This window comes from Apteryx rowi, unplaced genomic scaffold (genome assembly GCF_003343035.1).
Source record: "Apteryx rowi isolate R43461 unplaced genomic scaffold, aptRow1 scaffold_270, whole genome shotgun sequence".
NCBI classification, from domain to species: Eukaryota; Metazoa; Chordata; class Aves; order Apterygiformes; family Apterygidae; genus Apteryx; species Apteryx rowi.
In genome coordinates, this window is record NW_020449086.1 from 465754 (window position 1) to 490889 (window position 25136).

At 38.3% G+C, this 25136-nt stretch overlaps 1 protein-coding gene across 4 annotated transcripts in view; it reads right to left on the minus strand.

Moving 5' to 3' along the window:
- Positions 1–25136, minus strand: part of MAPK10 (mitogen-activated protein kinase 10) — a 188080-nt gene that overhangs the window by 70547 nt on the left and 92397 nt on the right. For 2 of the 4 annotated variants that reach the window (XM_026068459.1, XM_026068458.1), the window contains exon 1: positions 11102–11223. In XM_026068459.1, the coding sequence (XP_025924244.1) occupies positions 11102–11223 (122 nt within the window). Of the gene's footprint in view, positions 1–11101; positions 11322–23101; positions 23178–25136 lie in introns of those variants that run through there. The other 2 variants (XM_026068457.1, XM_026068460.1) reach the window with 2 other exon arrangements.

A 25136-nucleotide genomic window follows, 5' to 3' on the forward strand; every position in this document is an offset into this window, starting at 1 on the left:
AAAGACATCCCACATTAGATGTTCAAAACTCTCAAGAGGGTATGTAAACTTTGGACACCTTTCAGGTTCTCCTAGGTTTCAAAGCAGCGAGGCCAGAAAAAGTCCAGTTTCTTTATTCAACAGCAATTTACAAGAATATGGAAATATGGACACTGAGGCAGAGTCTGTGCACTTGGCAGAAGCTGAGCACCTAGTACTTTCAAACTGGCAGTCACATGGTAACTCTGTTATTTTTGGATCTACAACCCGAAATAGAAAATAGCTACTATCTTCCATATTCTCCTCACAGTCATAATTCAAAAGACTTGCTGGCTTGTCTGACAAACAGAACAAAAGCTGTCAGTTTAGAGAAAGACAGAAACACTACTTTGTAACCTTTCTTGCTACATTTCTCACTGATTAAAAAAACAAAATTCAATCAAGCACAAAAAAAGGTATCGTCAGCAAGTAATCATCTGCAGTGGTGATGAGCTTGGGGAAAAAAAATCAATGTAAAAGCTTAATCCTAATAAACTATTCAAATTTTAGTTTCCTAGAGTTAACCCTGTGATTTCTGCAAGACTATATAAAGACAGAAGCAGATGATTCAAGGTGCTGAAACAGTAGTTGATCTTCCGGAAGGGAATGAAGCCAACGCTCCCATATATCACCTTCAACCTTCCAGCCAAAGGGCTGATCCACAGCTTGCCCCTACGCTGACGCTAATTCAACCAACCAATGTGTTTTCAGTTTGTGAATGCGTATCAACCCTATTGTGACTGGATGGAGAACTATGACCCCAGGAATCCAGGAAAAAAAAGCAAAACTCCCCAAGACAAAACAAAAAAACCTTGATGTCCTCTTTGTCTCCTGCTTTCACTCCTGCCTTCGAGTCTTCTTCCTTTCTGCTTCCCTCCCCAGCTGACTCTCTTTCTATCACCACGTCTTGCCTATCCTGGGGAGTTTTCCTTCTCACCGAGATGGCTTACATTGTTCACAAACTTCACCCAGGCTTCATCTACAACCTTTAATTTTATATTTTATCAATGCTTTGCAACCTCTGTTACACCCTTCTTCTTTTGCTGTCACTATTTTTTGTGCTTGCCTAAGGGCAGAAGATCTTGCGACAAGGGACAACTTTTTGTTTTCTGTAAAGCAAAAAATGTGAAAACATGCAGTTCACATTAATATTAGTGAATATCAGCAATACATGTTGACAAAGAAATCTGAATGAACTGAACTGGACTTCCTTCCAGACTGACACTAATTTTTCTATTTCTGCTTCAATTGCTTCTTTGTTTTGCTACCTGTCCTTTTACTTGGATGCTCTGCCCTGTATCACTACCTGATTCCATACAGTCTCAGCTGTTTTTATACCCTAGGAGAAACTCATTGCTCTCAGCATGGATTGGCAGTACAGTTCTAGCAAAAGGGAAGAGAAGTGTTTAGTGTAAGTGCTCTAATGTCAAACACATAGTAATCAAGAGGACAGCTGCAAGGTGTCTTCTGTGCTGTAGCTTATCCCCCACATCTAAATTTATCATTTGTGTATTAGCTTACATGATTTCTACATCAGAAAAGGTATTTTATGATTATTCTGCTTGAAGATTGTTTAACTCTTCCAAATTTTAGAGAGCAAAAAAACCCTGAACTCCACAAACTGCCTTTCGCTGCACACACTCTAGCTGTTATTGAGGCGTGGGAAAATGGCAAAAAGAAAATGGATTTCCATGAGAACAGTCTTAGTTCCACAGCAACATCATATTTTTTTTTTACAGCAATCACTCTGTGCCTAGCAATAGAAAATATTATTATATTAAGCTATTTGTGTGGAAACTGAACTATCCTAACTATCCTTCTAAGCCTTCAGATCTTCAGGAACAAGCAGAGGCACGCTGCGTGGCACAAACAAGGGAAGGCCATGCCCAGGAGAATACCTAGTGATTTGAAGTCAGCAGTGAGAAGAGGGGGGAAGAGCGTGCAGGACACTTGCCAAAGCATGCCTGAAGAAAATCTCTCTTTGCTACCTCCTGTGGGGAGAGAATATTCTTCATTTCAATGGTGACAGAATTTCAAATTAATGGAGTAAGGGGCTAAGTTTGAACTCCATTAAGGAACAACTGCAATGTACTGACAGTAGCAAATTCCAACCCTGATTTCTTGCTTGCACTGACATTTGTCTACTGCTGACTTCCAAGCAAAGACAACTTGAGACAACAAGAGAAAGCAAAGAGTTTTATAAACCTGTCTGATAGATCAAGGTGTGAGATAGAGCCAATGTGAGAAAAGGGAGATCAGACAGTGACCAAAAGGGAGTCCTTGATAGGGGAGGAGCAGACAGGTGCTGCTCATCTGGGAAGGGAGTTAAAAAATGTTACTGCCCATTAGCCAGAAGTGTAAATTAAAATGAGTTTGCACCAGCCACCACAAAAGTTGTTCTATGCAACAAGCTAAAGCTAGGCAAACATCAGTTACTGCTCTGCAGCTACAGAATTTACAAACAGACGATACGCTCCAACTTTTGAGATGGCTCTAATAAAATCACAGATGCTTATCCCATCATGCTCATGAACAGAGCTGCTCTGCAGCTGAGAGCTGTACTGATCCAACTGAAAATGCTGAGTGCAAACTCTCAACTGAGTGTGAAAGTACCAGTATATATTGTAGCTTAAGCCCACATCATTAAGTGAGTATTGCTATCAGGATTCACAAAAAAGTTGTGCAGTTTTAAATCACCTTATTTAAATTTTTTTTAACAAACCCTCTGACGTAAAATTGTGAATAGATTTTGCCTGCTTAACTATTGTAGTCATGGAAAGGCTAGAGATTATTTAAGGAGAAAGAGGAAGATGGACAGAGTCAGAGATACAGGCAGTCTGAGTACTTTAGAGATTGCGCCTCTGATCTCTTTGCTAGCAGACAGCGCTGTGGCTTGTTTTATTACATACCATTTGTGATTACCAGAATTCAAATTAGGTCTTAGATTTTTGTGTACCAGCAAAGGGAAATGAAACACGAGAAGATAAACATGAAATATGTGGTGACTCCCTTCCTACTGGGAGTGTCTGCAGTTAGGTAGAAAAAGGGCATTACAAAAAAGTGAGAAATATTTTTTGTCAAGTAATTGTAATTACATGTCGGCCTGTATTTTTTTACCGCTTTAAGCTTTCAAGGAAAAAATCYCCAACACCAACAATAATTTTTGTTCAAACATTATATCTCAGGTACCTATGTCATTTAAAAATGGGTCTTTATTCCGTCTCACGTCCATTCATGCACTACTGCTGGGTATATTTTTCATGTTTTCTGCTTCTTTCCCTCTTATATTGAAGGTATTAGTAGACAGAAGAAGTTTTAAGAATCAAAGCAAACATGGGACAGGAGTTCTTTATTCTTAAAAACAATTAACTGTTAGCTCATTTTTCAATTGTCTTATTATGTATAGTTTGACAGCTGTTCTCTTTAATCCTCACGGCAGTTTCTTCTACACCAAGCTGAGTTACTTGTTGTGTCATTAGTATCCAAGCAAACTGTCTCTGAAGATGTACTGCTAGAAGAGTTGTGACAACATTACAAATCTGCCCAATTTAGATAAGCACCTTCACTTCAAATATTCCATTAGGACTAGGGCCCAGGTCCACAGAGATACTACATCTTTGCTGTTCCCTCTGGGAGTCTCTCAGTACCTTAAAATTCCCCTGCTAGTCATCCAAATTTCAGATATAATTTGGAGATTTGATATCTTTCTGAAGAATCAAGCCATAAATTTATCAGAAAGAAAAACCAGAATGTACGTTCCAGCTGTAAATCTGAGGGTGGTCAATGGCTAACCAAATACGCGCAGTTAAATTTTTATCATTTCAGAGCAATGATTCACTAGCAAATCCTGAGAATTCTACAGCATGAACACAACTTGAAGAAAAATACTGCAAGACACAGATGAATCAGCAAGGCTTGACATTTGCTGTGAGTTTACTTACAGTATTTCAGCATTTAAGAACTTCTCAAAGTGAAAAAACTTTCTAGCTATAGCTTAAACCGTGCATTCTTGGGAAAAATCTCACCAGGCATTGCCACTGTATCAGATGCTATTAGTATTGGGAAACATCAGAGAATTTATTTAAATTGCTATGCTCATTTCACCAACAGTAAGAGTAACAGCTCAAAGTAAAACCTGACATCTATTTTCTGTGTTCCTCTCGTACAAAACACTTTGTAAAGCTCTCTGAAGGGTCTCTTCAAAAACCTCCTCAGGAGCAGACTGTCAAAGCACATCAGCAAAAGCACACAACAGCATGAGAAAGGGAACACAAGCTGAACTAATGGATACAAACTGGAGAATCTTTAACAGAACAAGCTAAATCCACAGCACCATTCAACAGAATTTTAAGCACAAAAAGTCTGCACGATTTGACTGTGTAACTCTGTATTGTTTCACATGAGAGTCTGTGACTGACAAAATTAACAGTGCCACCTTTTTCGGGGCCAGGAAAATTCCACTGCAAGTATGTCTGGGGACATCGTTCGCTTGATTTTTCTTCTGAATGAAACGTGTTCTTTTTTCTTTGGTTAGTTAGAGATCTATTCCTTGGCCAGAACACCTTTGAACTTCAATGGAACTATGCTGCTTTATACAAGCAGAAATGTAGACATCTATCAATGAATATGGTATTTCAATGCAGTGGCACATAAAGAAACCATAACAATATTATTGGAATGGCACGGTAACAATGGAGAAATATATTCATCTCTCAACGACTTTAATATACCAGTTTTCAGCTAAGCAAGAGAAATAAGGTTGTGCATAAACTGTAAGACTAAGAGATGTTCACCCTTCTCTGTCTCTTTTTCACTGGACCATAGCAAAAGCATAACCTATTCTTCTTTGATCAGAAGGGGGTCAGAGTAGGGTATAAAGTGGCAGACCCACTTTTCTTTGGTTTGTACCATTATTCCCATTGCAGTATCACTTTGGGGCATTACTCTCAGACCAGGAGTCAATTCTGCTATGCAAAAAGAGAACTAAAGGATAACCTTCATAGAAAAGAGCTTAAGTGTTTTTGCAGACAAAAAAATCAGATTTTCTTCACCATTTCCAGGCACATCCCACCCAGGAGGTTATCATATTAAACCCAATCTATTTTTAACAATTCTGTTGATTATACATGTTCGTATCTTCACAGACCTACACCAGAGATCTATGGGATGCAAGAGGATTCCTTACAATAAATGTCCCAGTATACATAATATATGAATACATGGAGAATTAGAGAAAGTTTTAGCCAACTCCATATTAATAATCTTCCACAACCAGTACTACAACATAATAGAATATTCCCCTGTGATAATTCCAAGGAGAACATCAACAACTAGATATCTTGTATTGGACAGAATTTGCTCCTCTCCCCCTTTTTGACCACTTTGCTGATTGCTTTAGGGAAAGAATTAGCGATACAAGCAACAATGAGCACCACGATGACAACAGCATAATCTGGAAGATCTCTGCATTCCTTAAGATTCAACCACCAAATAACAAATAAATCAGCAAAGGAAAAACCTATGGTAATGTTAAGCAACACAGCAGGCTATTGGTTGATTTACTGACTCTACCTGTTACAGGGAACTCAAGGAAGACTCTGCATCCTCTTTTGCCTTCTGGCTCAAAGAGACCATCAAATCATTGCAGCTACTCCACCCCCCCCCCAAAACAAACAAACAAAAAACACAGAGCAAATTCTTGAAATTACTACTTCAAGTTGTTTTATATGCTCTTCCAGATCTGCAAACAAGGAACTTTATTAGACTTGCAGAGCATCCACTGAAGAGCTATCAGGACTCTTGAAAATCATCCTCAAAACATCATTCCTGTCTCCATGCCCCTCTCCCAAGATTTCTCCAAGACGCAACAACTTCTTCCATAAACTAAATGCCGTAAAGCACTTCCCAGTTAACACTGTTCTGACCAGCTGATTTGTCTCAGCAGGTATCAGCAGGCTCATCTATTTCATCCTCATCCAGACATCTTTGCCTTCAACAGCTAACACTTTTTCCTGATAATGGACACAGGTACAGACACCAGTATGGTCATAAACTAGGCCAAATTTTTTCATAAGCTGCTTTTAAGATTTTCATTAATTGTACTATCAAGCCTACAGATGAGGTCTTTACCTTGGAAACCTGTACTTCCTTCTTGCTTTCCACCATAAATTCAAGAACCATCTTCCTCCCTTACAACTACCTTTGGAATACTCCTACACAACACTGTTTTTCTAGATATCAGAGGCAGTATAAAAAATATCACAGGCAGTATCAAAAGTGGCAACTTGCAAACAACAGCAGAAAAACTACAGATCAGCTGACTTGCTTCCATGCAAACAGCAACCACCCAAAACGCATCAGAAAAGGGTCCTCCAACACCAGTACATTTCTGTTGTTTCTATGCAACATTATAATCCCTCTCCCTCCCCCCTCATCTAAACTGTCTGTATTTTACACGCTAAAAATGACCTCTCTCTTTGCCTAGGAGAAAATATGGCAGTTGTCACCTCTCCTGCCTTCTAATATTGCAGAGGAGTATCAACCACCCCTCCTCTCAGGTGGTGTGAAGTGGTACATATCTAATCAAACTCGGAAAACTGTTCTCAATTCATATTTACTTTTGAAGTTTTCTGTTTCTAATTCAGACTTGAAGAACAACTTGTATGCTCAAAAGCCAGTGTATTTTTTTCCAGCAACAGCAGTTGCTCTAATGAAAAATGGTGCCTCTATGTACAAACTTTGTTTCACCTATGTCCTGCGATCATCATTGGCTATAATAACAGGACAGGTTTATGCAAACATACCCTATCTAGTCTTTTTCACAGATGTCAGTGAGCTATACACAGAGCAAACAACCTACACTCTCATTAATAATAGTTTTTTTTGCAGAGAGCAGAGAAGCATCCCTGCTCAAGAAATTTCAGGCTTTTTCCTTTCTTCCTGCTGACCAAAATAATTTTGTGAACATGGCTAACACAAATCCCATTGAAAGCTCCTACTATTAATTTCAGAAGACACTGAATGCATTACGTCTGCAGCCAGTATCACTTTCTCACAGAGTTTATAATTGTTTCACATGGGCACAATGACAACTATAACTAATGCTCATACCATATGGCTTGCTGTTCTTCACAGAATTTTAATAAATCATCATCCCCTGAAGAACTTTATTTCTTTAATACTTCCATATCAAAGAAATGATTTTGCCTTTGATGTAATATTCAGAATAATGAAGTAAAATCATGTATCTAAACTTCTTTCATAATCACATTCCCCGTTTCTTGTGACTGTTTCTGTTCCTTGACATGCACTATTTTTCACAGAAATCCTCATGATCATGTTGACATCTATTTATAAAATTGTATGAGAACGACTCCAGTACTCTATAACTTTGCCTCTGTATCCCAGAACACCAACTTCCACAGCAGCTTGAAAAACAACAGGCCTCTCCTCCATTTCCCTCTGCCTCTACAGTTAGCTCACGGGCTGCCGGCATCTTGCCTGTGCAGGTTCTGCAAATATATAGAAACAAGTCTTCCCATCACAGAATGGTTGAGGTTGGAAGGGACCTTTAGACACCATCTRGTCCTATCCCCCTGCTCAAAGCAGGGTCACCCAGGGCAGGTTGCCCAGGACTACGTCCAGACGGCTTTTGAAGATCTCCAAGGATGGAGACACCACAACCTCTCTGGGCAGCCTGTTCCAGTGTTCCATCAACCTTACAGGAGAAAATTGTTTTCTTATGTTTAAATGGAATATCCTGTATTTCAGTTTTTGTTCTTTTCCTCTTGTCCCGACAGCAGATGCCACTGAGAAGTTGTTTGCCTCCATCTTCTTTACTCCCYCCCRCCTCCCATCGCATATTTTACACACGGATAAGATCCAGCCCGAACCTTCTCTCCTCCAGGCTGAAAAGTCCCAGTTCTCTCAGCTTCTCCTCACATGAGAGATGCTCCAGTCCCTTCATCATCTTTGTGGCCCTTCACTGGACTCACTCTGGTAGCTCCATATCTCCCTTGTACTGGGGAGCCCAGAACTGGACCCCACACTCATGGTGTGGCCTCCCCAGTGCTGAGCAGAGGGGCAGGATCACCTCCCTCGACCTGATGGCAACACTCTTCCTAATCCAGCCCAGGATGCCATTGGCCTTTTTTGCTGCAAGGGCACAGTGCTGGCTCCTGTCCAGCTTACTGTGCACCAGGACCCCAAGTCCTTTTCTGCCAAGCTGCTTCCCAGCCAGTCRGCCCCCAGCCTGTTTTGGTGTATGGATTGCAGTATGCAGACTCAGCTAGCACACTGGGCATGTGGGGTCCCACATGCATGTTACTAAAAGGGAAGCTGCAGGATTACAATCTACTTTGCTAGCAAGTACTGTTCAGTCCTGAGGGTAGGGCTGAGATGGTCCTTGGCACAGACTACAAATGTGTATGTTGTACCTAATCAGTACTGAGGGACTTGATGTCCAATAGCTGATCATCTATTAAATAGGCCCCTGCTTCTCAAGGTGTGGGTATTGCAGGTTTGTAGCCAAGTACTAGACAAAGCAGAGCAAGTCAACAGCAGGTCGGYGCTTCCAGGGTGGGGCAGACAGCCGGGACTCTGCTTGCCAGCTGTGAAAGTCAAGAAACAGGTCACTGAGTGCACAGCTATCCTACCTGTAAGTGCCCTTGGCAGAGGGAGCAGTCAGGAATCACCCACTCAGCTCCTACACCTTTGCTAGCTCTGGCAGTAAGAGCTAGAGTTGCATCCCAAATCCGTTTTGCTTCCTGAGCAACAAATAAATAAGTGCACAACAGAGCCACTGAATCTAAAAGAGAATTACGACACAGGTTTTTCCCCATTATTCTCATAGAGGCACTTTTCAAGACTGTTCTTTGCAAGAGAACAATATTAGCAAGGCAAAATATCTCCTCTGCCAGGGTCAGCTGCCATTCTCAGGATGCCGAGTTCGGTAATGTTCCAGACTAAACAAAGTGTAGGGAACAGCAGGAAGAAACCAGCTGTTTCCTATCTCCTGCCACAGAAGCTGCATTTTGTTGCTCAAGCCAAAAGACAATGGCCAATGTTCCTTTTTTAGAAGGACAGGGGGAGGAGGATGAAAATATTTCCACTACCTCTTGTTTAATGCTGAAACATTTCCAAATTATTCAGATGATGATAGTCTTGATGATAATGATCATTTTAATTACTCCTCACATAGGCTTTGCGGAAATTTTAACAAAGACTTTCACTACTCATTTTTCAGCTTCATCTAGTCCACCTTTAGCAGAAACATGAAAAATAACGCTTAAAGTTCTCCTTTTGTGACCAACTTAGGTGTAACATTTCTAAGCACTGATTCTGACCCCTCCCAAGGAAAACTACCCACCTACTACTATAATCACAAACAGGAGGGTTTTCAGCATAATTTTGCCTTACTTAAATTCATCTACTTTTCTTTAGATGTATCTCTATATCAGTCAAAAATATCATATCTGTAGTAAGAACTTACACAATTCAAAACAGCTGAAGATTTTTTATCAGGTATTGTCTTCCCTTAGCTAAATTACATACACTGATCTCATATTTTTTCATTAATTTGTCACTTTACCACTGATTTTTCATCTTTTGCTCTCAGTTTGTTAATACCTTTCTGGTGAATTATGGCTTTTATATGCATGTGTGTGCGTGTGTGTATATATATATATATATATATATATATATATATGGCAAGCTACAAGACAGCAGGTACTAAACAAAAAAGATAATGATCTTCCCCATCTATCGTATAATACTTTTACATCTGTATCCCACAATGGCCATGCTGCTCTTTCATTTCAGGGGATTTATATCAACTTTTGCTTGAAGTTATTTATTTGCTCATTTGATTTTCTGTGTTGAGGCTTTCTTAATTTTGCCTGAACTCTTAGCATAAAAGACAAATTCACAGGATGTTATTGATTTTATTCAGATGCCCTTAACTTTATACTTTTTGTTGCTCATCATTGATCATTACAACAATTCTGTTATGGACAGGCTCAACAAAATCTGATTTCCCTCTAAAACAAATAGAGGATGCTAAGCTGAAGGAGAAGACATCTGTTGCTATATATGGAAGCGGAAAACTAGCACAAAATGAACATTGATAGTATTTAATACGTAAAGCATGTTTCTTTCCCAAAGCTGATTTTCAACTACCCTCTAGTCCTTTTATGTTAAAGATGTGAAATAAGTATTTGATACTCTAAATCAATCTTTGTCTTGTATGGTCTGGAAGTCTATTAGATTCTGGAAGTGACAGACTGAGTCCTAACGCTGCTAATTATCGCTACACTGCTAATTATAGCACCAATGCCAGCTGATCCATAGACTGAATCCTGCTTGCCTTACCATTCCGTCTCATTGTAAGGTAACTTACACTACATGAAAGTCAGAAAAGAGCAGTGATAAAGAAGACAGAACTGGACTTCACCTCTGATGAAGTTATGGAGAAAAGATCAGAAGTGAAATTAAAGAGCTATCTCTAAAAATGCAGAGGCAAAGGCCAAACAGGATACCACATAACCTCTGAATATAATCATTTGGAATTCCACGAGCCTTATGTATTATTAAGAATAGCTACTGAATTTGTGTCTTTTGTTTGCATTACTCACATTACTAAAATGTCTTTTAAAAATAAAGGAGACATTACCAGTTATCTCAATTCTTAAGCCTTCCATTCGGAAAGCCTGAGAATGCTATAGGGTATGACCCGTTTCTACATAAATCTCAGACACTTTTACTGTACGAAGAGTAAAATCACAGGGCTTACTCAGGATGTAATTTGCACTGCCTCTGGAAATAGTGCCACAGTTGTCAATTATGATATGATCTTTCTCCTGCTTTTTCGGTAGTTACTTTTTGCTGTGTGGAGAAACAAACCCAATGCTATCATTCTCATCAGCAAGAGAATTTATTAGAGAACCACTAGGCTCCTTTTGCCTCAGGATATCTATTGCTTGACTATTATTTTTGCAATTTTAGACAGTGTCTGTGGCTAGCAAACTGTGAAGAAATGCAAAAGGCAAATCCCATTGAGAAGCATAGAAAAACTGCTGCTACTTACCAAACTATTCCCTGAGCCCCAGAGCCAATAGGTTTCAAGTTTTGGTAGCGTTTGAGAACTGTGAAGGTCGAGTCACCTACTTCCACACTGTAGAACTGGTTGTCAACTTTGCTTTTGCTCATGTTGTAATGTTTGGCAATATATGACACATCCACTTGTTTCCCAAATCCCTGTTGTAGAGAAGAAGGGAAGGGGGAGGGAAAAAACACAGAAACCAAGGCTGGTAAAGCATCACAATATTAACGAAACATAGACTGCCTAGTTTCAAATATGAATTCCTGCTGTTTTAGGCTTATTGTCAGAGATGTGCATGAACCCTCAAATGCTTTCAAAGACTGTGTCAAACCCTCTTTCACCCAGGAAGTTGCTGTTAAAAAGCCAGTGGTTAAAGGAAGCTATTGAATTCTCCCACCTTATGGTTGTGATACACGTATCCTCAACTACTGGTCTGTGCTTGCCATTATTGCTACTTTGTGCTGCAGGCTCACCTATTTATCCTGATTCTGCCCTCATTTGCACTGCAAAAAGGATCTTATTTTAGTATGAGCAGACTTACATTAGTGAGAAACACAGGAATTAGGCTCCTCATCACTGGTCAGATAGAGCAAACATGTTCATTCACATGAGCAGTAAAACTTTCCCTAAGCCTATGATAAAGGTCTTGAGAGCCTTCCAACAGGAGTTGCAAAAGAAACGGAAGGGACAGTTCATGACAGGAATTATAAACTGACCTGGCTCCTGGATAGTACTTAATAGCTCAGGAGATCTTCGCAAGTTCTATGTTTCTAAGAACAGAAGGGTTGCTCTCATGATCTGAAAAATGCATTACTCCCAACCAAAGACCAATTTTCACGAAACACAAATTCCTATAAACTTTCTGTGATTGCATGAAAATGTAGCACTGCAGAGCTGTAACCTTGCCCAAATTTGTGGAATTAGTACATAAAAAACTACTTTATGACAATTTTATGGCTACCAGTGAGCTTAATTCAGTGAAGAATATTGATCAAAGTGTATAATAATTTTGAGATGAAAATTAGAATAAAATGGTTGTAACTCTGAGTTCTATATGTGCATATGATGCTAAAGACTTCAATAGGATGCAGAAGTTCAACATGTTGCAGATCTGTCCTCAAGCAGCTGATGATACACTCATGGAAAGCCGACAGAATTTTCCAAATACTTTCTCCAAGAGTAGAAACAGGGCCCAAACGTGCATCTCCACTGCATAYGCCTTTCTCTGCCTGCGCATTCATTTATAGCGCTCTCAAATGTGGCTTCTGTATTTTCTTACTTGCTCTATTATAAACTGCTTTTCCATAAAGCCTGAATAATCAACCATGTTATGTGACTACAGAACACTAAGTCGAATTTTGATGGACCAGAGGAGGCCCATTTGGAGGGCCTATTTGGAGGATATTATTTTTCCATTTTAAAAAGACATAATGCCAGTGTTCCATGGAGCTGGCGATTAAAAATAGAAAACTGACCTTGCCAAGATCTTGGGTTCTTGGGTTGCCTTAGGATGATTAATATTCTATTTCTGTCAATTATCTCACTGGAATGACCATTCTCATTGGACAACATTGCTTAATTTGAACTGCCTCATTTAGAGAATTCATTTCAAACATTCTAATAAAAGCAGCTATTCATTCAAACAGAAACTATCATTTCAGAAAAGCCATTAAAAACGTGACATTTACTCATGAACCAGACACAGGGCAAGGAATATTTTTTAAAACATAGAAAGTAAGATATTTACGGACACTGACACAGTGTGAAATTCAAGCTTAAGTACAATATCATGAATGACACTGAAAAAGGTTTGAATTTCGGTCATCTGAAGAAGAARGAAAGACTGCATCTGATTTGTGCTGCGTAACCTTAGTCTTAAAACTCCTTACACTTTGTAAGAGAGAGACATATATTTGGTTAACTCAATTATTCATACTAAACCTGGAATTGAGAGGTTGCATTTTAATATTATGCTCCTGATAGACAGGAAATAATGCCAGCTACCTCTGGCTCGACAAACACGTTTGCAGCCTGTTTTATTCGGATGTCATTATCAGAACAATGCAGACAATATTCAGCATTAACAGCCTTTACTCTCAATTCAATGTTATGTAAAGTGTCAGCATATTAACTGCATTCCTTAGTGAGCCTGATTGTAGTCAGCTCCTCTGGAACTACTCATACAGCGACTTTTTAGAACGAGTGAGATGACTGTATTCAGGCTTGGGTGAGCCAAAGCTGCCACGACTTGTCTGCATCCTCACTCATGAGATACCCAACAGTGAATCATGTGGTATGAAGATATATGGGAGAAGATTTGTTTTGTCACTCTAAATTTAGAATCCTGCACAACCAAAATTCCTTGTTTTTACATCAGACTGACCCTATCGAACTGCTGGCCTCAGGAATTTTGTGCCATCTACAGTGGGACTTCTAAACTACTGCAGCTCCTGCAGGTGGTTATTTTTAGTCCAGGAAAGTCTTAAAATCAATTAAAACAGCCTAGAAGGTCCAGTCCGTAGTATCTCAGTCATTTGGATAATTAATGCACGCAATTGCCTCAGTCATTTCAACAGCAATTAAAGCGATGTTGATGGAATGGACACAGAGGACCGCAGCCGGCAAGATCTGGTTAGAACACACCAGGGTCCTGATAAGCAGATGCACTCTGCGTAACACAGACCATGCCTGCAAAAATTTTAATACTGTATGAATAGAATGACTAATGGTTTATTTTTCATGGAGTTGTTTTGTTTGTTTTTTAGAGTAACATTTTCTCAAAAGCTGTCTTCTTAAAACCTTGCAAGCTGTAAGGAGCTTTGACAGAAAAGACCAACACCAAGAAAATTCAAGACAGGTAGATTTAGTTTGAAGTTCATTCTAAGCAGAATGCTCACTGTGAGTGACAAACACTTTAGCTTTGTAGACAGAGCAGACAGTCTTCAGGTCTTTTACTAATTTGCCTCCTCCCTCTCCTCCCTTTAAACCCACATGCCAACCAAAAAAAAAAGGAAAAAAGCCACTCTCTATATTTTTCTCGAAGACTAAACAAGCAAAATTAAAAACACAATAAACCTAGTGCTTAAGCTCAATATACTGCAGACTTCTATAAGAACAAGGAGAGGAATAATTATCTCTGTCACAATCAAAATTTAAATCTAATCCCTAAATCAATGAATTAACAGTGTTACTGGATTAATCATGTTTGATCAGATCTCCAAACCGAGATGACACATAATCAAGTCACGAACCATCTCCAAATCAATGCAACAGTCACTTCCTAAATCAGGACAATGAAGTATCACTATTGTTTTGCTCTAAAATTCATCACTTATCTAAAATTCATTCTTAAACTCAAAAGGCTTTGCCCTTAGCAAGGCAATTACTTAAAAGAGCATGTCAATGTTAGTTTTGGTTTCAAACTCCGATTAAAAGGTTCTTCTCAAAGTCTTCAAATCTGTGTTGCCGATCTTAAAGAAATCTACGCACCAGATTTTGTTTTTTTCTGTTACACTCTCAGTGCTCACCCAAGGCTCTTCCAGAAGCCTCACTGTTGTCATAGCAAAATGAATTTCACAACAGTTAATAACCTTCCAGGTAAACTTCAAATGAACTTGGGCAATCTACAATACCGGGGCCCCAGTGCAATAGTAAAAGACTGCAAATAGGAAACTGTTTAATTAAAAGAGAATTTCTCCATCCTCTTCACTTGGACGAAAACACATTTACTTTCACAGACCTCTGTCAATAACTGTGCAACATGAAAGATTATTCCTGAGGGACAGAGGATACATTTATGTGCCATTTGTTCTTGGCTTCCATAAACATTTGGACAATGGAATTACACCGCTTCAGCACTGAGCGGAACTGAATTTCCATTTTGCATGTACATGCATGCGTACACCGTAATTTTCTTTTACCAATAACTTCCTGAAAACTTGCAATGCACACATAATGCCCTTCTCATTCCTCCACACTGGGTAACTTAGAGTAAGAGAAGGAAAAAGGTTTTTCAAAACTGACTACATAGCTATCAGAATTGTATCACTTAAATGCACAGCTATGTCTGCAAATTTATTTGCTTCATTTCCCAGCAACTGGGGAGGAGGAAGGAAAATGAACTGCCAGGACTCAAGCATTTGAGACACACACAGCTACAATAAGCTGCAGTTTTTTGTTTGTTTTACAGCTTAGAGAGCAAAAGAGAGCAGTGGTTTCCTGATACTATGACTGTTCATTTGTTCATTTCTAACCCAAAGAAGACCTGTACTTTACTGTTTTCCATTCACAGACATGTTTCCAAACACTGTTCTTCCTGTCATTGATGAGCCTAAAATAACACAATTTCTTACAGTTCAATATCTCATATACATCTTAGCTTTCATATATATAAACCATGTTAATGGTAGTTTAAGCTAACTTGTTCTTCTTTGCATTTCCAATATAATCAGAGCTGTCACGCAATCTGTTACCACCTATGAGCCAAGGGGAACTCTACTTGAATATTAGTATCCTTCCCTGCTAGCACACAAACATACCTCCAGGAACAAGTAAACTGTTAATGGTGCTATAATTAAAGCTGACTGAAATCAACTGAATGACTCTGCATGTGTGAATACAGGCAAGGAAAAACAGTTAGATGGAAGACCGGAAGGCCTGCTGCTAATTTGCAGCTGGCACGATGACCAAACGTGAAGAGGATGCAAGAAGGATGATGTTCTGGGCTAGCAGTGACAACAGCTCCCCAGGGGCCCCGCTGTCTCCACGCCAGCCCAGACAAGGTGACTAGAACGCGGCACGTTTCAGACAGCAGATGTCCTGCCTTCTCTCAGGATCCCAAGGGATAACATCTTAGAGCTACTATTTCACCTTGAAAGTCAGATGCTGAGATTATACAAATTAAAATTCTGAAACATGGTAAAATCCTCAGAGCATTCTTACCAACTGTGAGAATGCATCTAGAGGCAAGTCCTGCTCACCTGGGTATATTTGCAAAGTTAACAAAGCTATTAATTTAGTGGCTATCCTCCCACATATATGGCTGTAATTTTCCCAGGAGATTAATGTGCCAGAATTCCGGGATTAACAGACATTTACCTGAACCTCCTCTTTGGATTTCCTGAATCTCTTCTTTGGATTTAATGGTCACAGGTTTTGCTATGTAAATTTGGATGATCAATGAAGCCCACAGTTGAGAAATATAAAATATCTTTGCGTAAAAAGGGCTAATAAATTATTTTTATTGTGTATTCTGTGGCAGAAATATTATCTCTTTTTCTCACCATAAAGCTAGACTTCTCACATATTCTGGCTCTCCCTGTACTAAAATTCCGCAGACAGCGATATAATCTCCTACAAAGAACACAGGATACATTTCTCGTCTTTTGTGTGTAGTATTACAGTTTTTTATCATATCGGCCACATCACACCACAGTTCCTCATTCCCCTACCTCATTTCCCTCCTACAAGGATTATATTAGTCACCCAATCTTTTTGTGTTTTGTGAATTGTGTGTGCTTTGTCATGGGTAAATTCACTGCCTTCTGCTAGTCTCTCTCCAACATTTTTGTCCCAGATCCCAGATGTGATCTGCCCTCCTATTAAGAACTCAGCCTTTCAAATAGCCAGACTGGCCCTTGCAAACACCTGAAATTTGATCAGTTGATCCTAGCTCATTTTAAACTCCTCTATATTTGCTCTGTGCACTCTATTTAAAAACCAACCTAATTATTATATGGATTACAAAATTCTAAATCTTTTTTTAAACACATTTGCTTTGTTTAACCACCTCTAAAATCCAGGGGCTTCAGAAATGGCTGCTATCTAGTTCTGATTATAAAAGAAGAAACAGGACTGCCTTCTGTTTCCTCTTCTCTGGTATCTATTCAAAATATGGAGTAAAGTTCCATTTAAATATTCTTCACTTATCCTCCACATTTTCACTGAGCTTTAACTACTTCTAATTGCTTCTTTCTTGCAGGCACAAAATTTTCTTAGTTCATTTGTAATTGTGGCATCACACGTTGCTAAGAAATCCCTGTGACCCAAAGTGTCTGCTTCATTTTGGGCCAGACTTCTAAGAGATGTGCAATAGGTGAGTAGCAGCACAACAAAACAGCCAGTTCAAACTGATCCGTCATTCCCGAAATGCCTAAAGAGTTCAACCCTGACGCACAGGTAACACCCAGCCCCGGTCATGATACCAAAGAAGGTAAGGATCAGAAGGTATCATTGATCAAGAAACAGTGAGAAAAAGGATTCTCTGAGAGTGAGATTTCTTTATGGACAGGAACTTGACCAGGGAGCCAAATAAAAGAGGCAGCCAAAAACACAGGAAAGAAGGACGTAAGAGTAGGTGAGAAAGCAGCGGCAAAGGTACTTGGAGACTTCTTACTCAGGCACAGCTCCAGAGAGAGGAAGCTAGCAAAGGCACAGAGTGGAGTTGTCTCCAAAGCAGAGCAAAGTGATAGCAGCAGCCACATCTAACTAGTAAGAGAAATGAGGAGAGAGGAATCACTGCCCTTTGTACTAATGGATTTGTTCTAAGGCTCTAGATATGAAAAAGCAGCAGTAACACAGGAAGAAACAAGATACAATTAAGATTAGGAGAGAGAAATGGGAACACCAGAGTTTGGCCAAAACATTGCAGCCCTAAGAACAGTGAATATATCAATGGCCATTATGGGAGCATAGGAGCATAGTGTGTTAAGAGCATAGGAGAAGTAAGATGGGATGAACAACTCCTCTTATTTATTGCATATATTGATAATACAGTATATTTTAAATAGCTTAAATTTCTCAAGAAACTAAGTTTACATTGAAATGCTAGGTACTACTTACGAAGCTTTCTTCTACTACGAACGAAGGGTGGCAAGGAAGAAGGCTGGCTACATGACATGCTATGCCCCCACAGATATCATGACTTCCTTTAAAAAGGAGGGTAAATAAGAGGCCTTGTCACAACAACGGCACAGAGTAAGTATTCCAAAAATTCAATTTCTCATTACAATTATGTAATTACAGTATTCACTGTGAAGACAATAGCTAATGAAAAGTTTCTCCCTTTTATAAGTAAAGGCTTAAAAGAAGCTGAATAATTTAATTGCACCTTGTTTAGAAATAGACAGCTTTTGATACTAAACAGTATTATTTTAGTCCTGTAAGTCTAAGATATAGGTCAGTGCTTGTCTCACAGTTTATGAATGCCAATTTATCCTGTTGAATAGAAGGCATAATTACAGGACATTTTGCATCAAGATAGTTTCTTTAATGATGAAAGCATTAACTTCATCTAACCTGATTAAGACATCAGTTGCAATTAAAGTGGCTTATCAAAATTAAGATACAATTCAAAAACAAGTCAGATGAGCTCAATCAATGAAGAGAAATACAGTTATTAACAGACCTGGTCTTTTCTGTTGGTAAAATGAAAGGCTTTCTAAAATCATATGATTTTAAAATGGTCATTGATGCAAAAATTGCTACTAAGAAGCCTATACAATTTTTAAATACAGGTGAGTGTGGCTGTGGAAATAAAGCAAGTTATCAGAATATGGGGAAAAAAAGAGGTCTGAAGAGAAATTAAAGTTCTTCCTTATTTTTTTGTTTGTTTTTTTTTTTTCAAAGCATGAACTGAATAGAAGTTTGCAAAAATCCAAAATGAAATTTAATTCTAGGGGTTTCTTTTGGTGACATTGGTGCAACAACAATTCCCATTTCAAAAACACTGACATACTGTGTCTGGGGCACCAAACTGCCTAAACTGTGCAATAAAGACCAATGCTGATGTCATATCTAGGAATTACCATGTGACTGTACATTGCTAATTCACATAAAACATTTTCTTACTGTGTGCATGGCCAGGCCCCAGATATCTGATCTCAGTTATCAAATGCCCTGCTTTTCCTCTCTGTAAAAAAAAATATTATTGCAGCATTATAAAATACTACTGAAGTACAACATCCAGTATCAAAAATGTGTTCTTCGAAGACAAGCAAAAATTGGGACTACTGCCCCTGAGTAAAATCATGGAATTGTATTATACCACAACAAAAAATAATTGCACTAAACCCTGAAAAAAAACATCTAGAAATGCAGTCAGAGAATCCAGAACAACTGCTTTTAACTTGTACAATACTATGGTGGGTCTAAATAAAGTCTAGATAAAGGTATCCTATGCAGCAACTGCTTATATTATTGAACATGGAAAATTCTGGTAGATGATACACTTGTCTGTTTTGATAAACAGTATATTCAAAATGAAATGTTGGAAAACATGGATCTGGCAGTTGGCATTCTTTAGACATTGTATGGGATTATTCAGCACTGAAACTTTAATATCCTCACCTCTTCAGAATTAGTACTCTGCCTCATGCTGCACTTCACTAAGAACATGTAGGGTCCTACAGATACGATTCAATATCAGCCTTAAAAATTTCTCATTAAATTCTGTAAGAGTGAAAGCTTCTTGTCCTACTTATTATGATAGAAAACCAGATAACATTTTCCTCAGCCATCAAAAAGATAGCTGTTTGAGAATGTTTGGCTACAAGTTTACAGTAATTCCAGTCTTACGTATTTTTATATGGCATGTGGGCAAAAAAAGCCATATTTATCCCATTTATGCTATTGCATATTTCTCAGGAGGGTTTTTCTTTTTCCTTAAGTTGGAAATCCGTAATGCTCTATTCCTGTTGAGTTAGCATTTTATCATGTAAAACTAGTACACTCAATGCCATAAGCTTTGTGTCAGGAGGAATAGGTTATAATGAGGTGTATGTCACTTTTTGTCATAGAATAAAAAGCTATGCCTTTATAGGCCATCAGAGAATAATTCCCCACAAAATACCTGTTACAAGAAAATCTTGTGCACACTAGTAACAATCGTTGGAGTAATTTTCAATATTGTACCTCTAAAACAACACTTCAGAAGAACTCTACATTTGGTATAAAGTCTGTTATGATGCAGAAACTTCAATGGGAGCAGGACTTTATCCCTGCATCTTCTAGTTGCCTACAACCAGTCTGCATGTTAATATATCATAAGTTTTCATCAGACTGACAATTCTGTTCTATGTGGTAAATATATTAGCCACAGAACTGTGATACTCAAAGCTTCCTCCACTGGATAAATTGTATATTCTAGTATATTATCACTAGAGGATCTCACATAGAAGAACAGGTTGTTGATTGCCATAAATCGGCAAATCTTCATAGAAATTAATGTAGTCATTTACACTCGCTACACTAAGGGATCCAGCCCAGACATAAATACTTTTAGACTGCTCTCTTCCATTAACCACCTACGTGGACTTTTAAAAACAACCTATGTGGACATTTAAAAAAAACTAAATGGCCACCATCTGCTCACAACTGTGTAAAGGATTTAGTTGGCTATAAGCAGAAACTAGCTTAACATCTTGGTAACTCCACAGGACAGGATCAAACTATACCACACACACTTGCTGATGTCTAATGCATGTTTATAAAACACAAATGATTTTTGGATTTGTTGAACCACAAGAAAAATGTATTGAGTTTGATTATGTTCACTGGAGACTACATGTATTTGGGGTCCCTGTTGTCCATACTGTTGGGATCCTTGTCAGCTGCAGACATCTCAAGATCTGAGGGGGCAGAATCTACGTCTTGCTGATGATTACCATTCTGCTCTCACGCCATTTTCATTTGCTAACACCAGTCCCTTAACCCCTGAGATTTGCTGAGTCTGCAGATGTAAGTCTCCCAAAGATATTCCCAGAAACAAGGGAACCAGTTCTTTATACTTGTCTCAGAACAATTCTTAATAAACCAAAGGGCATTTGATTTCCACATTAGCATTATGAATAAGCATGGAATAAACAGTATTACTACCTGGAGACTGTTGAACAGCCTGTAAAATGATTTGGGCATTTAGACCAGGCTGCACATACATCGCATACGCTCTCCTATGTAACACAAATGGACAGCGTCCATGACAGCTAAGGTCTTAATGCAACAAAACACTTCATTCTCTACAGAGAGACTATTCTTGCACCTAAAGCTAAGTACATACTTAAGCGTTATTTGGATCAGGGCCTATCTTAGTGGAGAGAAGAAATTAATGTGAAGCCTGAACTAGCTTTTATTCTTAGGAGGTTAACTCTGATGATCTGAAGACCTTGAAAAAGCATTTGTGCCATAAGTGCTTGAAGAATAAAATCCTGTTTCCTGCAATGTCAGAATATTCTCTCTTGCACATATTTACTGGATGACTCTTCTCTGAGTTCTTTTTGCAGGCATGAAACATGAATTTTTATCACTCAGTGAAGTGGATTCAGCCAAACACTTGTTAATTTGCTTGTATCTTCTTTAACAAAAATCATTGTAAATACACTCAGTTCTGTATGTGCCTCTGAATGTTTTTTAGTAAGTTAGAGAAACTACAAAGGAGAAATTACAGCAGAACGGTTTCACTATGGAGTCTAATTACAAAACCATAAGTGCAATGACACTTTTGGTCATGCACTGATGTCCACACTAAAGGACTACTGAACGTAAGAGAAAACGGTGAAGAATACTTTTCTTCTGCACACATATGCTATGCAAAAAGCTGTATTCTGCACAGTGAAAAATCACTAATTTCTTTTGGCAAGTGAACTCTGCAGAAATAGAAAAATACTATGTTTGCTTAAATGTTTTTTTTTCCCCAAAAATTTTTTTTGACCTAGATATATGAGGTTGTTTTGGACTATTTTTGTGAGGATGATGAAGAGCAGGAGACCAAAAAGAACAAAGAAGAATATTAAATGTTATTGAACCAAAAAACAAAGATCCATCTTAGAGCTGATGGTTTACAAATTACAGAGCTGAAGAAGTGGAAAACCTACTCAGTAGAGTAAATATTTAGAGCTGCTGAGTTAAAAACAAAACAAAACTCACAACACCTGTTATTGCTTTGTCTTAAATGTTTACATACAGCCAATAGCCCTTTCTTTTTTGGAACTGTACTTTCAGTTAATTGGATCCAAAGCAATATAAGGGGAAAAAATGTTTACCGTAATTCCATTTCTAAGAAAGATGCACTGTTCTCACCCCTCGAAAAATAAAGCATGTCCCTCCAACTAGTCAGATTACTGGTATTCCATCTCACCAAAAAAATTTAGGAAGAGACTGAGTTCAAACACAAAACATTCTGCAGGATAAGTAAGCAGGAAAAGTCATCTTTACATTCATAATGTAAAAGCACATTCACAAATTTGTGACAGATATGCATGTTAACTAGCTTAATCTAACCAACAGAAACAAAACTTGGACAAATCAATCTCCTTTTTTCTCCACCTTGTTTTCATCCTTATAGATTTTAAAGCATTGTGACCGAACAATTTCAAGGCTAATTTAAAAGTATAGAATTGGCTACAGTGCAGTCTTATGACCCCAGAACCTGTATAATATACGTTTTGTCCAACTGGATATATTACAAGCCCCCCCCAAATTCGACTACCTTCCCTATGCTTATCATAGACTAATGGACATAAAATTGCAGTCATGCACTACAACATTAAGCTTTGTCTCACAAAAACTAAAGCTAAGATAAAATAGTTTTAATTTGCATATTTCAGTGAAAGTGTCTATATAGGTACACTTATTTTGGATTAAGGATTTTCTGTTTGATTCATCATTAGGTTAATGGGATTTACAGAGAAAACTGTTGTTGTTTGAAAAGCTCTGCTGCTATTTTTATATTTAAAAAGTCTCAGCACGTTAATTACCGTTTTGGCAAAGCAAAATCAAAAATCATTTAGAACAAACTATGACAACCAAAGTAAGTAAAAAAGGAATTTTTGTGATACATTCTGCTAGTTTTTCTATTTACTATATTTCTTATAACCAGTTACTCTCTGAGGGCTGCTGAAATTCACTTTTTTTCTGTTATAGTTTTATAGCATGAACAGCAAAAATGAAATACAAGGGTGTACTGTACCTTGTTTTACCTGTAAGGAACACACACCTGACAAAAGGCAATCTTCACATCCAGGGTAGGTTCACCACAATAGTACAAGAAATGGCGGCTCATAAATACCTGCAATTAAAGAAAAGTAAACATAAAAATCTTGTGTGTGTTGCTGATGTGCAAGTACAGTACTGTTCTAACTACTTTGGGGTTATAAAAGCAACCTGTGTTGGTACCCAGACCTTTAATAATAGTAATTGTATAGAACACTGGACTGGCAATAAGCTCTAAAGTCTTTCTAATGCTGGTGAAGGTTACGGCCTTAAATATGACTTGATTATATCAGCAAAACTTCATAGTAACTGAAGTCATTACCTCAGAGTTTATCTTGCAATTTGTATATTCCTACATCAACAAAACCAAAATCAGGCCCACAAAGTTTTATACAACATGGGAATGGGAGACTGCGTTAATATTTCAGGGAGGAAAAAAAGCTCAAATCCTAAATTGGCAATTATTAGGAAAGTTGTAGAAAACAGAGAACACAATTATATCACTGTGCAAATTCATGGCACAACCACTTAATGAATATTATGCGTAGTTCTGGCCCTCATCTTAATAAGAGTATCTTAGAACTAGAAAAGGTACAGAAAAGGGGAGTAACAGTGCTCCAAAGCACATATGAATTCCTTGCATGAAACAACTGTATAAACCGAGATTTTTCAGCCTAGGAAAGAACTGAGTGGGTATATGTCAGAATCCATAAAATTTTGAGTGGCATAGTGAAAGTGAAAAGGAAGACACTGTTTCTCTATTTCTTAAAACAAGTAGATGGCATCAAATTAAGTTATGAAGCAGCAGGTCAGGATAAGCAAAGGGAAAGAACTCTTCATACCCTATTTTGTCAGACTGTGAAACCCTGCTTCGAGTTCCTGTGGATGTCAGAAGTTGACATGGATTCTAATATAATTAAGCAAATTCATACAAGGAAAAATCCACTGACGGCTATTAACCTCAGAAATACCCCCTCAGACTCAAGAAGATCCTTAGTCACAGACTGCCACTACATGCTTACCCTATTTTTATATCCTTTCACAGGCATCTGATACTGGCAAAGAGAGGCTGATACCGGAGTGGACAGGCCTCCCGGTGTACCCCATTACAGCTGGTTTTACTTTCTTAACTCCATAGCATCACATTCAGCTCTCACTAATCAGCCCTTCCATAGCAGCATTCTAACATGGGACACCAACGAGAATAAACACACAGATGACATCAGGCTAAATACATACCTGTGCCACAGCACACTGGAACTTACACTGATTTGTCTGCAAGACCCTACTTCAGCAAAGGAACAGTATAGTTAAAAAATCGGCAACTTTTAAATAAAAGGAGATAATGTAGAAGTTGATGTTTTTCTTGTAAATATAAGCTCACTGCAAAAGGTAAAATAGCTAAGAAAGGAAACCATCACCTCATTAAGCTATAGCCATGATTCTAAAACTTTGCTTGACTCCTTACGGCCCTGTCATATTGACTTGTATGAGATAGGAACTACTAACAAACTTCACGTGTAAATGCCATTAAGTAAAAAAGACTTTATTTGGAGTAACTCCAACCTGCACAAACCGACCTGGACTTAAGAAACTACAAGCAAGTATCCAGCAATACTTGCAAACTTGAATGTATTGTGTGCTCCCACGTGTGTTTAATTTTTAATGAATGAATGAATGAATAATCCTGTTATGAAAGCAAGTGCCTGACCTTTTCTGCATCAGGTTACAGTTTCTGAGACTGCTGCCTCACTGCTCAGTGAGTCACTGCTGGAGCCTCCATTCCACAGAGGATTAGTATTAAAATGAGAAGGAGGAAGAAAGAAGAAAAAAAGCTTTTAACATTAGTCATATTCTCAGCAATTGCTGAAAAGCCAGCAGGTTATTACGCTCTCACTCTGCAGAAGGATACACTGTAAAACCCTATTGACTGGACGCGTTATATTGATACAATAATCCGTGGTTTAAATGTCGTCATTCATAACATATCACTTCCAAGACAGAGTCAAAAAATGTAAAGTGAAGGAAGGACAGG